The sequence below is a fragment of the Plasmodium gallinaceum genome, assembly GCF_900005855.1.
Source record: "Plasmodium gallinaceum strain 8A genome assembly, contig: PGAL8A_v1_152, whole genome shotgun sequence".
Lineage (NCBI taxonomy): Eukaryota > Apicomplexa > Aconoidasida > Haemosporida > Plasmodiidae > Plasmodium > Plasmodium gallinaceum.
In genome coordinates, this window is record NW_021628316.1 from 913234 (window position 1) to 926021 (window position 12788).

General features: G+C 17.2%; 6 protein-coding genes across 6 annotated transcripts in view; 3 read left to right on the top strand and 3 right to left on the bottom strand.

The window, feature by feature from the left end:
• Positions 1–1116: 1116 nt before the first annotated feature.
• PGAL8A_00521900 (conserved Plasmodium protein, unknown function) lies at positions 1117–1992 on the top strand (the record flags this gene model as incomplete). The annotated part of the gene is made up of 6 exons (XM_028674052.1): positions 1117–1257; positions 1330–1399; positions 1481–1530; positions 1613–1694; positions 1805–1886; positions 1971–1992. The coding sequence occupies 6 exons, from the start codon at positions 1117–1119 to the stop codon at positions 1990–1992; spliced, it is 447 nt and encodes a 148-aa protein (XP_028530444.1).
• A 555-nt stretch (positions 1993–2547) lies between these two features.
• Positions 2548–3363, bottom strand: PGAL8A_00522000 (60S ribosomal protein L13-2, putative; the record flags this gene model as incomplete). Its single annotated transcript, XM_028674053.1, has 2 exons — positions 2548–2955; positions 3124–3363. 2 exons carry the CDS (start codon positions 3361–3363, stop codon positions 2548–2550), a joined length of 648 nt encoding a protein of 215 aa, XP_028530445.1.
• A 1019-nt stretch (positions 3364–4382) lies between these two features.
• PGAL8A_00522100 (40S ribosomal protein S16, putative) lies at positions 4383–5215 on the top strand (the record flags this gene model as incomplete). The annotated part of the gene is made up of 2 exons (XM_028674055.1): positions 4383–4424; positions 4823–5215. 2 exons carry the CDS (start codon positions 4383–4385, stop codon positions 5213–5215), a joined length of 435 nt encoding a protein of 144 aa, XP_028530446.1.
• A 773-nt stretch (positions 5216–5988) lies between these two features.
• On the bottom strand, positions 5989–7077 carry PGAL8A_00522200 (GDP-mannose 4,6-dehydratase, putative; the record flags this gene model as incomplete). Its single annotated transcript, XM_028674056.1, has 1 exon — positions 5989–7077. The coding sequence occupies one exon, from the start codon at positions 7075–7077 to the stop codon at positions 5989–5991; it is 1089 nt and encodes a 362-aa protein (XP_028530447.1).
• A 909-nt stretch (positions 7078–7986) lies between these two features.
• On the top strand, positions 7987–11778 carry ABCF1 (ABC transporter F family member 1, putative; the record flags this gene model as incomplete). The annotated part of the gene is made up of 1 exon (XM_028674057.1): positions 7987–11778. One exon carries the CDS (start codon positions 7987–7989, stop codon positions 11776–11778), a length of 3792 nt encoding a protein of 1263 aa, XP_028530448.1.
• Positions 11779–12086: 308 nt separating this feature from the next.
• PGAL8A_00522400 (translation initiation factor SUI1, putative) overlaps positions 12087–12788 on the bottom strand; it is a gene marked incomplete at both ends in the record, with an annotated part of 2227 nt that continues 1525 nt past the window's right edge. The window contains 3 exons of the mRNA XM_028674058.1: positions 12087–12176; positions 12291–12473; positions 12548–12693. Of these exons, the coding sequence (XP_028530449.1) occupies positions 12087–12176; positions 12291–12473; positions 12548–12693 (419 nt within the window). The remainder of the gene's footprint in view (positions 12177–12290; positions 12474–12547; positions 12694–12788) is intronic.

The window sequence follows — 12788 nt, forward strand, 5'->3', positions numbered from 1 at the left end:
TTTTTAAATATAAGCATACTTCAATATTTAATACTATTGGGTGCTCTAGTTAAAATAGATAAAAGTGCAATTAACGATATTTTATAAATATATATATAAATATATATATGTATATACAAGAGAAAAATTTTTTTTTTTTTTTGAACGCATGCTTTTCACATTATATTCTACATATTAAAATTTCAATTATCGGATAATTTTTGGAGAAACTACATAAAATAATACATATTCTATTTTTTCAAAATATTCAAAAAAAAATTTTTGTATACATGACACATAGATTAAATAAATTATATCTAAAAGATTAACTCAAAAAAAAATAATATAAAATTGTCAAAACAAAAAGATTTTAACAAATTTACTGATAAAAATATATAATTTGCTCTGAATTTATGTACATCTGAATTTTAAAATTTTGAATACATTTATATAAATCCTATATGATATATAATTTCTTCACTTTAAATAAGTAATATATAAACATATCTTCTTAACTTATGTTTATATTTATATATAAACATATTTTTAAATTCATGTTGCAAATATTAAAATATATGTTTTAATAGTTTTATTTTTTAGCAAATTTTTTATGGTGAATATTTTTAATTATTCTTTTAAAAATAATTAACTCCATAAATTTTTTTTTTTTTTTATGAATAAAAAATATTTTTTCTTTTTTATAAAAGATGTTTACATCTTTTCTGGAAAAAAAAGTTTTTGCTAAAATAATATAAAATTTAATTCAAAAAACTTTCAAAACAAAATCAAAAATATATAACAGAATAAATTGTATCTTCTTCCTTAATAAATATTTATTTTTTATAAAAATTTGAATTGTTTTTAGTTTTGATGATTTATTAATCAAAATATATAAAAAATTTTTTATGAAAGTTTTTGTCTAAATATATTTTTTCCCAAATAATTAAGTAAAAATGTTAAATATGAAAAAGATAAAATTGAATGTCATTCGTTTTATCTCAAAAAAGTATTTCTATAAAAAATAAATAGATTTTATAAGATATAAAGAAATATAGAAAATCAATTTTTTTCCATAATCATTCATTGTATTTGTCTTATAAGCTATTTTACTTTCATTTATATAATATTTAATTAATCATGGTTAAGAAAGATAATATATGGATGTTATGTAAGCTTTGTTACAAGGAAAATAATGAAATAAAAAATGAAAATAAAGAGGAAGATATATATAAAATATTAGAAAATTTGAATATCCCATTATCCTCTTTTATTAAAGAAGTAATTTGTTTGGCTATTTTATAAGTATTGTATTAAAAATTTCCAAATATATTAATTTCAAATTTTTTTTAGGAATTTGATAAAAAAGCTATATTGCTTTTTGGAAGAATTTTTAAAAGTATACTTTTTAGTCGATTCTACAGTAAAAACAATTCTATTTAGGAAAAAAAAAAAAAAAAAAAATGAGAAGTTTATATATAATTTTTATTATTCTTTTTCATAGTTGTTTTTGCAAATTTAAAACTTAGAATATTTATTATAAGAACTAGTAATGTAAGTGTTTTTTATTTTACAAATTATTAAAATGGTTTTAGGATATATAAAATAATGTTTTATTTTTATTTTTTTTTTTTAGAGATATAAAAGAGAAGTTTCACTTTTAACACGATTTGTGACAATATGTGATGATATAAGGGTTAAAATATTATATAGTGGTGGTATGATCCTTTTCTTTTTATTTCGTTTTTAATATAATTTTACTCTTACTTTTTTTTTTTTGTAATAAAAAATATTAATTTTTAAAAAATGAAAAAATTGCTTTTTACAGTAACATTGTGTAAATGTAAAAGATTTCTTAAAGAGCTATTCATTAAATTAAAAATTGAAGATAATATTCCTACAATTTTAAAGTATTTTTTTTTTTTTAAATATTAACATGTAATTAAAATTTATATTATATATAAGTTTTCTTTTTTTTTTTTTTTTTATTTTAGAGAATTAGAAAGTTGTTCTTAGATTTTAATAAAACAATTTTAAATCATTTTTTTAATGTAACTTGTCTTCACCTTTTAATCAAATAAAATTAAAATAGAAAATTTTAATTTATAAATATATATAAATTTTTTTAATAATTGTATATCTACATTTTTAATTTTAAATAAACAATAAAAATTTCTCACAACTGTTTATTTTTGCAAATTAAATATTTAAATTAATAATATTAATTTAAAATAGAATGAAAATTTACGTAAAATTAATCTATATATTTTGTTTTCTTTTTTTTGTATTAATTCTAAAATTAGTTTTTAATATATATAATACGATAATTATATTTTTTTTTTTTTTTTTTTTTTGTTTTAGAAAAACTAATAGTTATTTATAAATAAAAGGATATAAATTACTTTATCACATAAATATTATAAAAAATGTATAATTATATATATATAAGGTTCATGAATTTAAAAAAAAAAAAAAACACATTATTTAATCTTATTTTATATAAAAATTTTTCATATATATGAATTACATTAGAAGGCATATATTTTCTTTTTTTTTTTTTTTTTTTTTTTTTTAATTATCTTTAGCTTTTGCTTTTATATCTTTTCTTTGCTGTTGTCTATTTCTTCTTCTTTCTGTTGATTTTGCTTTACGCAATGTTTTGTAAGCTAAAAACGATGTATCTATTTTAGATACATCCATAGTTTCGTAGAATGGTTTAGTATTTCTTTCATTTCTAAATATACCACGTAGTTGTTTCTTTTTCTTTAACTCTTTAATAACTTTTTTATCCGAATCATCAGGTATACCACCGATACCTTTTTTGCTGTTATATTTTTTTAATGGAATCATGACTAAACTCTTTTTATATTTTTCTAATCTTTCTATATTTTTTTTTAATGTTTCTTCACATCTATTTTTTCTTCTTTTATCAACACATATGCCTATGCTTCTTGCAGCACTTAAAGATAATTTTGCACCCTAATAAAGATAAAAAAAAAAAGAAAAAAAATTCATATAACAATATAAATGTACTTTTTACATATATTCAATTAGAAATATAAAATATTTGCAGAACATATAACGTTACTATATGTGTAATTGTGAAAAAAAATAATAAATAAAAATATAATTATATATTTTTTATACTTTCAATTCTTCAACAGTAAAACCTCTTCCTAATCTTGTTCTAAAATTATATCTTTGAGTTGGGCAGTGTACTATTGGATGCAATTTTTCAATAGGTGTACCTCCATTCTCTCTTCTTCTTTTTTCTCTTAATAATCTTCTTTTTTCTTTCTTTATATTCTTATTAAACTTTACTCTTACATATCTTTGCCACCATTTGTGAAGATGAACATTTGGTAATACATTATTATGTGATACCATTTTGTACAATTAAAGCAAATAATATACTAAAAGGTACAAAAAAAATATATATATAATATATATATATGTAAATTTGTATTACAAAAAAAGTATTTATTTGATAATTTTTTTTTTTATATATATCTTATTTTACATAATCATGCATAAATATATATAAATGTAATTATATTTTTGTTTAAATTTTTTTAATATTTCATATAGACTAAAAACAATTATAAAAAATTATATATTTTTTTGTAGTACATTAATATAATATGTATTTTTATATATGCCTTTTTTAAAAATTTTTTTAATTATTCTTGTGTTTACCTTTTATATATGGATTCAAATATATTCACATATAATGAAATTATAAACAAAAAGTTAAAAAAAAAAATATTTAAAATAAAATTATATTATTATGGAAAATAATCAATTAAAAAAAAATTTTTACGAAATTTCTTTATATTTTTTTTTTTGTTTTCATTTTTTTTTTTTTTTTTTTTAGAACGCCTTTAAAGTGATTAAAGTGGGCAAATATTAAGCACAGGCTTGAAAAAAAATAAACACCTCAATACTTTTCTTAAATTTTATTTAAAAAAAATGTAATAAAAAAAATATTAAAAATTATTATAATGATAAGTAATTCTTATTTATTTTTTTGTTTAAAATATTTATAATGTATATTTATTATTTAAATTAATACATGATTTAATATAGTATAAAAGTAGCTCTATATAATAATAGTATTATCTACATATTTTTTTTTTTTTTATCAAATTTTTCTTAAAAAAAAAAATATATATGTATATATTTACCACGAGTAAAATTATTTTTAAAGAAATATAAATTTAAATTTACAAAATATTTAACCTTTAAAAATTTAATGGTAAAAATAGAACAAATTAATTACATTTATGTTTTTGTTATGTAAAACATATTTTAAAACTTTTCCTTTTTTATGAGAAAATATTGATAATTTCATTGAAATATTTTTTCAAAATTTGTTATAAATCTACATTTTTTTTTATGCAGAAAAAATGACAACAAAAGTAAAAAGAGTTCAAACATTCGGAAAAAAGGTATTATTATTAATTATAAAAAATAAATATTTATTTTAGAAAATAAAAATTATATTTATATATTATTATAAATTTATTGAAAATCCATATATATATAAAAAGAAAAAAATAATAAAAAAAAAAGATATATCAGTAAACATATTTTTATTTTATTATATAAATATTAAATAAAAAAAAAATATTTATTAATCATGTCATTAATTATGAATATAATTATTAATCAAAAGAATAAGCAATTATGATTTTAAAGAAAAATAACAAAATAGATATATATATATATATATATATATTCATATAAATATATAAAATATCATTTTAATATATAACAGTAGTATTTTTACTTTAGCAAATTTATCTAATGTTAATTTTTTATTTTATTTCTATTTTTTTTGAAATAGAAAACTTCTGTTGCTGTAGCTACTGTAACCAATGGAAAAGGATTAATAAAATTAAATGGTAAAAATTTAGATTTAGTTGAACCATATATTTTAAGAACAAAAGTATATGAGCCATTATGGTTAATTGGATCTTCAAAGTTAAAAAATTTAGATATTCGTATAAGAGTTAAAGGAGGTGGTCAAACTTCTCAAATTTACGCAATAAGACAAGCTATTGGTAAAGGAATAATTTCATACTATCAAAAATATGTTGATGAATCTACAAAAAAAGAATTAAAAGATATTTTATTAAGATATGATAGAACATTACTAGTTGGAGATACAAGAAGATGTGAACCAAAAAAATTTGGTGGAAAAGGTGCTCGTGCAAGATATCAAAAATCATACAGATAAATTGCTTTTTTTCAAGAAAAATATTATATATATTCATATATATATATATATATACTTAAACATTATAAATAGCATTGAATAAAATATCACTAATTGAGATTGTTTTTATAAAAAAAAAAAAATTCAGAAATGTTGATTAAAAAATATGCAAATATTTAATAGTATTATGAAAATATGTATACAACTTTTTAATTTTACTTTTATATGGGTATTTTTTTTTTTTTTTTTCTTTAAAAAATAAAAGAAAAAAAACATTTATATAAATAAAAGTAAACTTTTTTTTTTTTTTTTTAATCTTTAATGTAATTTTATGTTGCAATAAAAAAAAAAAAAAAAAAAAAATTAAGAATCATTTTTAAAGTTAAAAAACAAAAAAAATAATTAAATATTTTAATTGAAAATATATTAAAAAAAAAAAAGGTTTAAATCAAAGAAAGAAAAACAAATATGATAAACTATTCTATATAAAACGGGAAGATAATATATTTTAATTAGCTAAATTAAATTAGCATATTGGGAACATAATGAAAAAAGAAAAAGTAAACTTACATATAAAAAAGCTAATATATAAAATGTTATTATGTAATTCCTGAAAAATACAAGAAAAACATTATGTAACAAAAAAGTAAAAGATGCAAAAAAAAAAAAATAAAATAAATAAATAAAATATAATAATGAAATAAAAAACACACATAGGATAAAATAAAAAGTTTAATATTCTAATAAAAAAAAGAATTATACTATAAATTACATAACAAAATTATAAATATATTTTATGTATTAACTATTTCAGAAATTTTTGTGTTTTTATAATTTTCATATCTTTTTAAGCATGTTTCATAATCATCTATAGGTATATTATAGTCATCAAAATCATATTTTAGCATTTCATATATAAGTTGAGTAAAGTTGTAAGTCGGTTCCCATTTTAAGATTTTTTTCGCTTTTGAGCAATCACCTAGTAAAGTATTAACTTCACATTTTCTGAAATATTTACTACTTTTGTTGATAACTATTTCGTTATTTTGACTTACACCTACTTCGTTTATTCCTTCTCCAATCCATTTTATATATATTCCTACAAATGAAAAAGAAATTTCACAAAATTCTCTAACTGAATGTTGTTCATTAGAACAAATAACAAAATCTTGTGGTTCTTTCTCTTGTAGCATTAAATACATTGCATATACATAATCTTTTGCATGACCCCAATCCCTATATGTATCAATATTACCTAGTGTAATAAAATTTTGTAACTTTTTATAAATTTTTGCTATTCCTCTAGTTATTTTTCTCGTAACAAAAGTTTCTCCTCTTCTAGGACTTTCATGATTAAATAAAATTCCATTAACACAAAACATATTATAAGATTCTCTATAATTTATAGTTATATAATGTGCATATAATTTAGCAATAGCATAAGGAGAGACAGGATAAAAAGGGGTATCTTCCTTTTGAGGAATACATTTTACTTTACCAAATAATTCTGATGTTGATGCATTATAAAATTTTAAATTCTTTATTTTTGATATTTTTATTGCCTCTAATATCCTTAAAGTTCCCACAGCTGTTGTTTCAGCTGTGTATTCAGGCACCTCAAAACTTACTTTTACATGACTTTGAGCAGCTAAGTTATAAATCTCAGTTGGTTTTACTTTGGATATTAAAGAACATATGTTACTACTATCAATTACATCACCATAATGCAAAATTAACTTATCAAAAATATGATCAATTCTTTTTGTATTAAATGAACTACACCTCCTTATTACTCCATGCACTTCATAACCCTTCTCTAATAAAAGTTCACTTAAATAAGAACCATCCTGACCTGTTATGCCAAATATTAATGCAACATTCATACTTTTTTTATAAAAAAAATTATATTGAAACTAATTCCAAATAAAAAAATATAAATATATAATTATTAACTTCTATAGAAAATATAAGAAATATAGAAAAAAAATATCTACAAAAAAAATTTAATTGCTAATTTCATATCTTAACAAAATTGTTTGTGTTTGTAAGAACAAAAAAAAAAAAGAAAAAATTTAGATAATATTCATTTTTATTAATATAACTAAATGAAAAAAAGATGAAATGCCTAATATATATTTAATAAGTAATTTAAATTCTAATGTGCAGTGACTATAATTAATATAAAGAAATGATAATAATTTTTTGCAATTTTTTTTTTTTTTTTTTTCTGTTAACATGAATATTAACACATCTAAATATTACTAAACATACCTCATTAAAAAAATATTTATATATCTATGAAAATATATATACATATATTTTTTATTTTAAAAAAAAAAAAAACTGAAAAAAAAAAAAAAAAGAGGCCATTAAAATTATAATAAGAAAACAAATAAATATATTAAAAAATATAAAAAAAAAAAAAAAAAAAAAAAAAAAAAAGCAAAATAAGATAAATAATTATATAAATGAGTATATACAACATATTTTATATATATATATATATATATATATATATATATATATATATATATATATATATATATATAATAATTTATTTTATTATTGTAACAGTTTTTTATAGTTAATAAATATTATGCTTCACATTCGTCATTTTTATATTAAGTTATTTTTTAAATTGTTAATTGGTGTAAATTTTTAAAAACAATTAACCATTATATTTTCCAAATGCTAAATCTTTATTTATTCTTTTATTTTATCTTATTTTTATATTTATTTTTTTCATTTTCTTTATATATATAAATGTAAAATATTTTAAAAAATGTTATAACATGTTTCTTGGAGAATTTTATTTTTTATTAATACTTTATTATGTAATATTTAATAGAGCTCTACAGATTAATAAATATAAGCATCTTTTTTTAAATAGTTTGAATTTTAAAAATAATTTTGGAGAAAATAAAATATATCTTAAAAAAAAGAATTTTGTAATAAATAATATAACAAAGAAATTAAAACGAATAACAAGTCATGAATTATATTGTTATGAATATAGAGAAAAAAACGCAGATTATGAATATGATGAGCAATCTGAAAATGCATATATCAATGATATCGAAGAAGATTATGACAACGAATATGAAGAACCGTATAGTGATGAAAATAAGAAAAAAAGAAAAATAGAATATAGAAAAATATTTAATGTTGATGAAAATGATGAATATAGTATTTTATCTCCAAAATATAATTTGAACATTTATAATATATTAGAAAAAAAGTATGATAAGAAAGAAGATGAAAATAGAGTTATTTTAACGATAAATAATTTAAGCTATGAAATAAATAACAAAAAACTTATAAATAATTTAAATTTTCAATTGAACAAATCGGAATGTGTAAGTTTGATAGGTAATAATGGATGCGGAAAAACTTCTTTATTGAATTTAATATTTGAAAATGCTGATAAAAATTCTGAAAGTATAATTATAAATAACAAAATGAATAAAAATTTATTAAATTTTAATATAAATGAAGAAAAATTATTTTCTCTAATTAATAAAAATAACTTTGAGATACTATATAAAATATTGTCATATATGAAAAATAACTCATTAGAATTAAGTAACATGCCATCTTTAATAAAAAATAAAAATATATCATATTTTCAAAATAAAAATAATAATAAAATAAATAATAATGAATTATTTTTTAAAAATGATGTTTTTTATTTTAAGCAAAATATTCATTTATTAGAAAAAAATAATCTAACCGTTTTTGAAAAAGTTTTGAATTTTTATGAAAGTACATTAGAAAAGTATGAAGTTTTAAATTATATAGAAGAAAACATTAGTAAGTATCAAAAATATGAAATAGTGAACAAACTTAGTATAAAAGATAATCAATTACATAATCAAACAGCTGAAGATAAATCTAAAAGTTTAAAAAATAACAATAATATAAATTCTAATAAAATAAAATTAAATAGAGTTATTGATACTGTAAGTAATAGTAATAAAAATATTAATGACAATATTGGCAGTCATAATAATGAGGAATATTTAAATGATATTAATGATAAATTGAAGCTTTCTACAGATAATTTTAATGAAAATTTTGTTAAATCTAAGTATTTTGAAATTATTTTAAAATTATATATGCATGAAAAAGAATATATTTTTAAGGAAATAAATGATATCAAAATGAACTTTAATAAATACGTAAATATATTAAATTTGAAAAATTTTCTCGATGTAAAATTGTGCCATTTGAGTAATGGTTATATTATTCGGGTATACTTGTTATTGTTACTATTAAGTAAATCTAAATTATTATTAATAGATGAAATAAATAATAATTTAGATATATTCAATATATTTTTTATAATGAATATCTTTAAGTATTTATTAAGATTTAAAAAGATTGGAATTATATTAGCAAGTCATGATTTTTTTTTAGTAAGCAAACTATGTAACCGAATATTAGACTTCAACAAAATTGATGGTTACGATATTGATTTTAATAACATTGCATTATTAAAAAAAATTAATAAAAATAATTCTAAAGATATAAATGAATCAAAAAATAATGAAAACAGTTGTAATTTAACATATTTTCAAGGAAGTTACACTGAATATTTAAATAACATGAAAATTTTGTTTGATAACAGAAGAAAAAAAAAAGAAGAACTTAAAAAAATATTAGATCAGCTAAACTCCACTATATCTAAAAGTAAAAAAAAAAATAAAAAAGAATTTATGCAACAATTTATAAAAAAGAAAGAGGAAGAATTAAAATTATACCAAAATATTTATTCGATTTGTTTTGATAGTGAATTAAATTATCAATATATGTATTATAATTTAATTTATAGTAGTAAAAACAAAAATAATTCTAAAAATTATGGGAAACAATTGAATAAAAATTTAGCTAATAAGGAAAATATGAATGTGAATAATGAAAAAAAAAACTTTAAGCAGAACACTGATTTAAATGAAAGAGAAAATGAAATAAGTGTCGATAATACATATGAAAATATAAAAAAAAAAAATTATGATGAACACACAAATATAGAAAATATTTCTGATAATAGGAAAAGCGGAAATTCTCAAAACTTAATTGATTATGGTGTTAATGTAAAAACAGATGAAAATCAATCAATATATAAAGAAGAAAATGAAGATGAAGAAGATATAAAAAAATTTATTTATAATAAACTTAATGATGTAGAAAGTGATATGAATAAAAATATTTTGATAGATATGAGTAAAAAAATTAAAAACAATGAATTAATACAAACTGGTGAAACGTATTCAAGAAGTAATGCAACTTTATATGAATTTGATAATTTCTCCTTTTATTTCTTAAATAAAAAGAATAAAAAAAAATATATATTTAAAGATATAAATGTAAATATTAATAGTGGTGAAAATGTTTTAATACTAGGAAAAAATGGAATAGGAAAATCAACTTTTTTTAAAATAATAACTAATAAATATAATTTAGTATTAAAAGAAAAAGAAGAAAAAAAGAAAAGTATTTACGCTTATGGAGATAATGATAATGAAGAAAATAATGATAATATAGAACAAAAGAAAAACAAAAAGTTTGATTATGAAGGAACAATTAATTGTAATTTTAACAATGTATTATTAACATATTTTGAACAGAATATGATAAAAAGTTTAAATTTAGAAATTAATGATCACTTTAAAAATTTAATAGAAAATGTTAGTTATTACCCTATTAATTTTCATGATAATTTTGAAACTAATTCATTCGATGAAAATTTTTTTTATGTTTTAAATAAGACAAAATTATTCTGCAATGATAAAATTGATAATATTGAAGATAAAATTAAAGCGTTGTTAAAAATATTTTATATTGATAGTTCAACTTCCATTAAAGAAAAGAGTGGAGGAGAAAAAGTTAGAATATTATTTCTTTCTTTATTTTTAAAAAAATCAAATTTATTGTTATTAGATGAAATAAACAATAATCTAGATATTTATTTGAAAAATCTCTTGTTAAATTTTTTAAATTTTATATATGAAGGAAATTACATATTAACTACTCATGATTTTTATATTATAAAAAATTTGAATAATATTCACAAAATAATTTATATTTTTGATTATAAGAATGTATTCACTTTTTATAATGTTAAAGATTTCATTGAAAATTTTTACAATTTTATTTTAAATTCATTCAATGTGTTTAAAAAAGATGAGGAATTACATAAAAATTTAAATACCAAACAAATATATAATAAAAACTCAAAAGATTCACATTTTTACCAACAGACAAGCACCTTAGATAACTATTTTAATAATAACAATGAAATTAATACACTTAGAATAAATAAAAACAAATATGAAAATAGTACTAAAAAGGAAGAAGAATCAAATACAAAAAATTATGAAAAACATATTTTTGATAATTATGATTATAAAATATTAGAATTCTTAAAATGTTACTTATTAAAAGATAAAAATGAAAGAAAAAATTATGAACAAATAAATGTTCAAGAGATTAATGAAAAAAAAAATACTAACAAAAAAAATTTTGGCGGTAAAGGATCCTCAGGAAAGATAAAAATAAAGAATTGGAAAAGATGGAAGAAGTAAAATACAATTAAAAATTAAATAATCGTATAATCATTAATGTAATCGTAAATTTAATAATAATAAAATAAATAACATTATTATTTATATTATTAAAAAAAATATTATAAAAATGTAACTACTGTAACATTAATGAAAACATTAATATGAAAATGTAATAATCATTTAAAAATTAAATTAATAATGAAATCAGTTTTGCGAATACTTTTCATTTTTTTCATAGTTTAAATTCATATAAATAAGCCTTAAAGTATATCAAAAATGGATTAAAAAAAAAAAAAAAAAAAAGTTTATATAAATGTTGCATACAGTTATTTAGGTGGTAAAAAAACAAATTTATCTTCAGTTACTTCTGGACAATTTTTCATTATAATCTCTGCAATATTATGTTCTACATCTCCCTGTAAGTGAAGGATCATAAAAAAAGGAAAAATAACGAAAAATGAAGTTAAAAAAAAAATATATATATATATTTTTTTTTTTTTTGCATATATAATGTTTATATGAATAATTACTTGTATATCTATCTGATCTGGATTATTATTAGTTCCTTTAATAACTGATGAACCACATGCATAAAATCTAGAAAAAATCTTTGCTATCTTTTCTAACTTAACATATGTATGCAATCCCGTTACAACTGTAACAACTTTTTTTCTTGCTCTCGTTGTTTTTTGTATTGTTATTTTTTGATTAGACTAAAAAAAAAAATAAATAAACATGTTTAGATATATAAATGTAAATGTATATACATATATATTTTTGATATTACAATTTTGGGGATTTTTTTTGTTTGCTTTTTATTATTATTATCAACTTCGTTATTCATAATATCATAATTATATTTTTCTTTATTTTCTTCTTTACACTCATTATAAAATTTTCCATATTCACAATATTCATATGGCATTCCACAAACTAAAAAATAACATATTTATTTTATATATTAAATATTTTTTAAATAAAAAAAAAAAAAAAAAAAAAAAAAAAAATTATAAAAATATATAAATTTT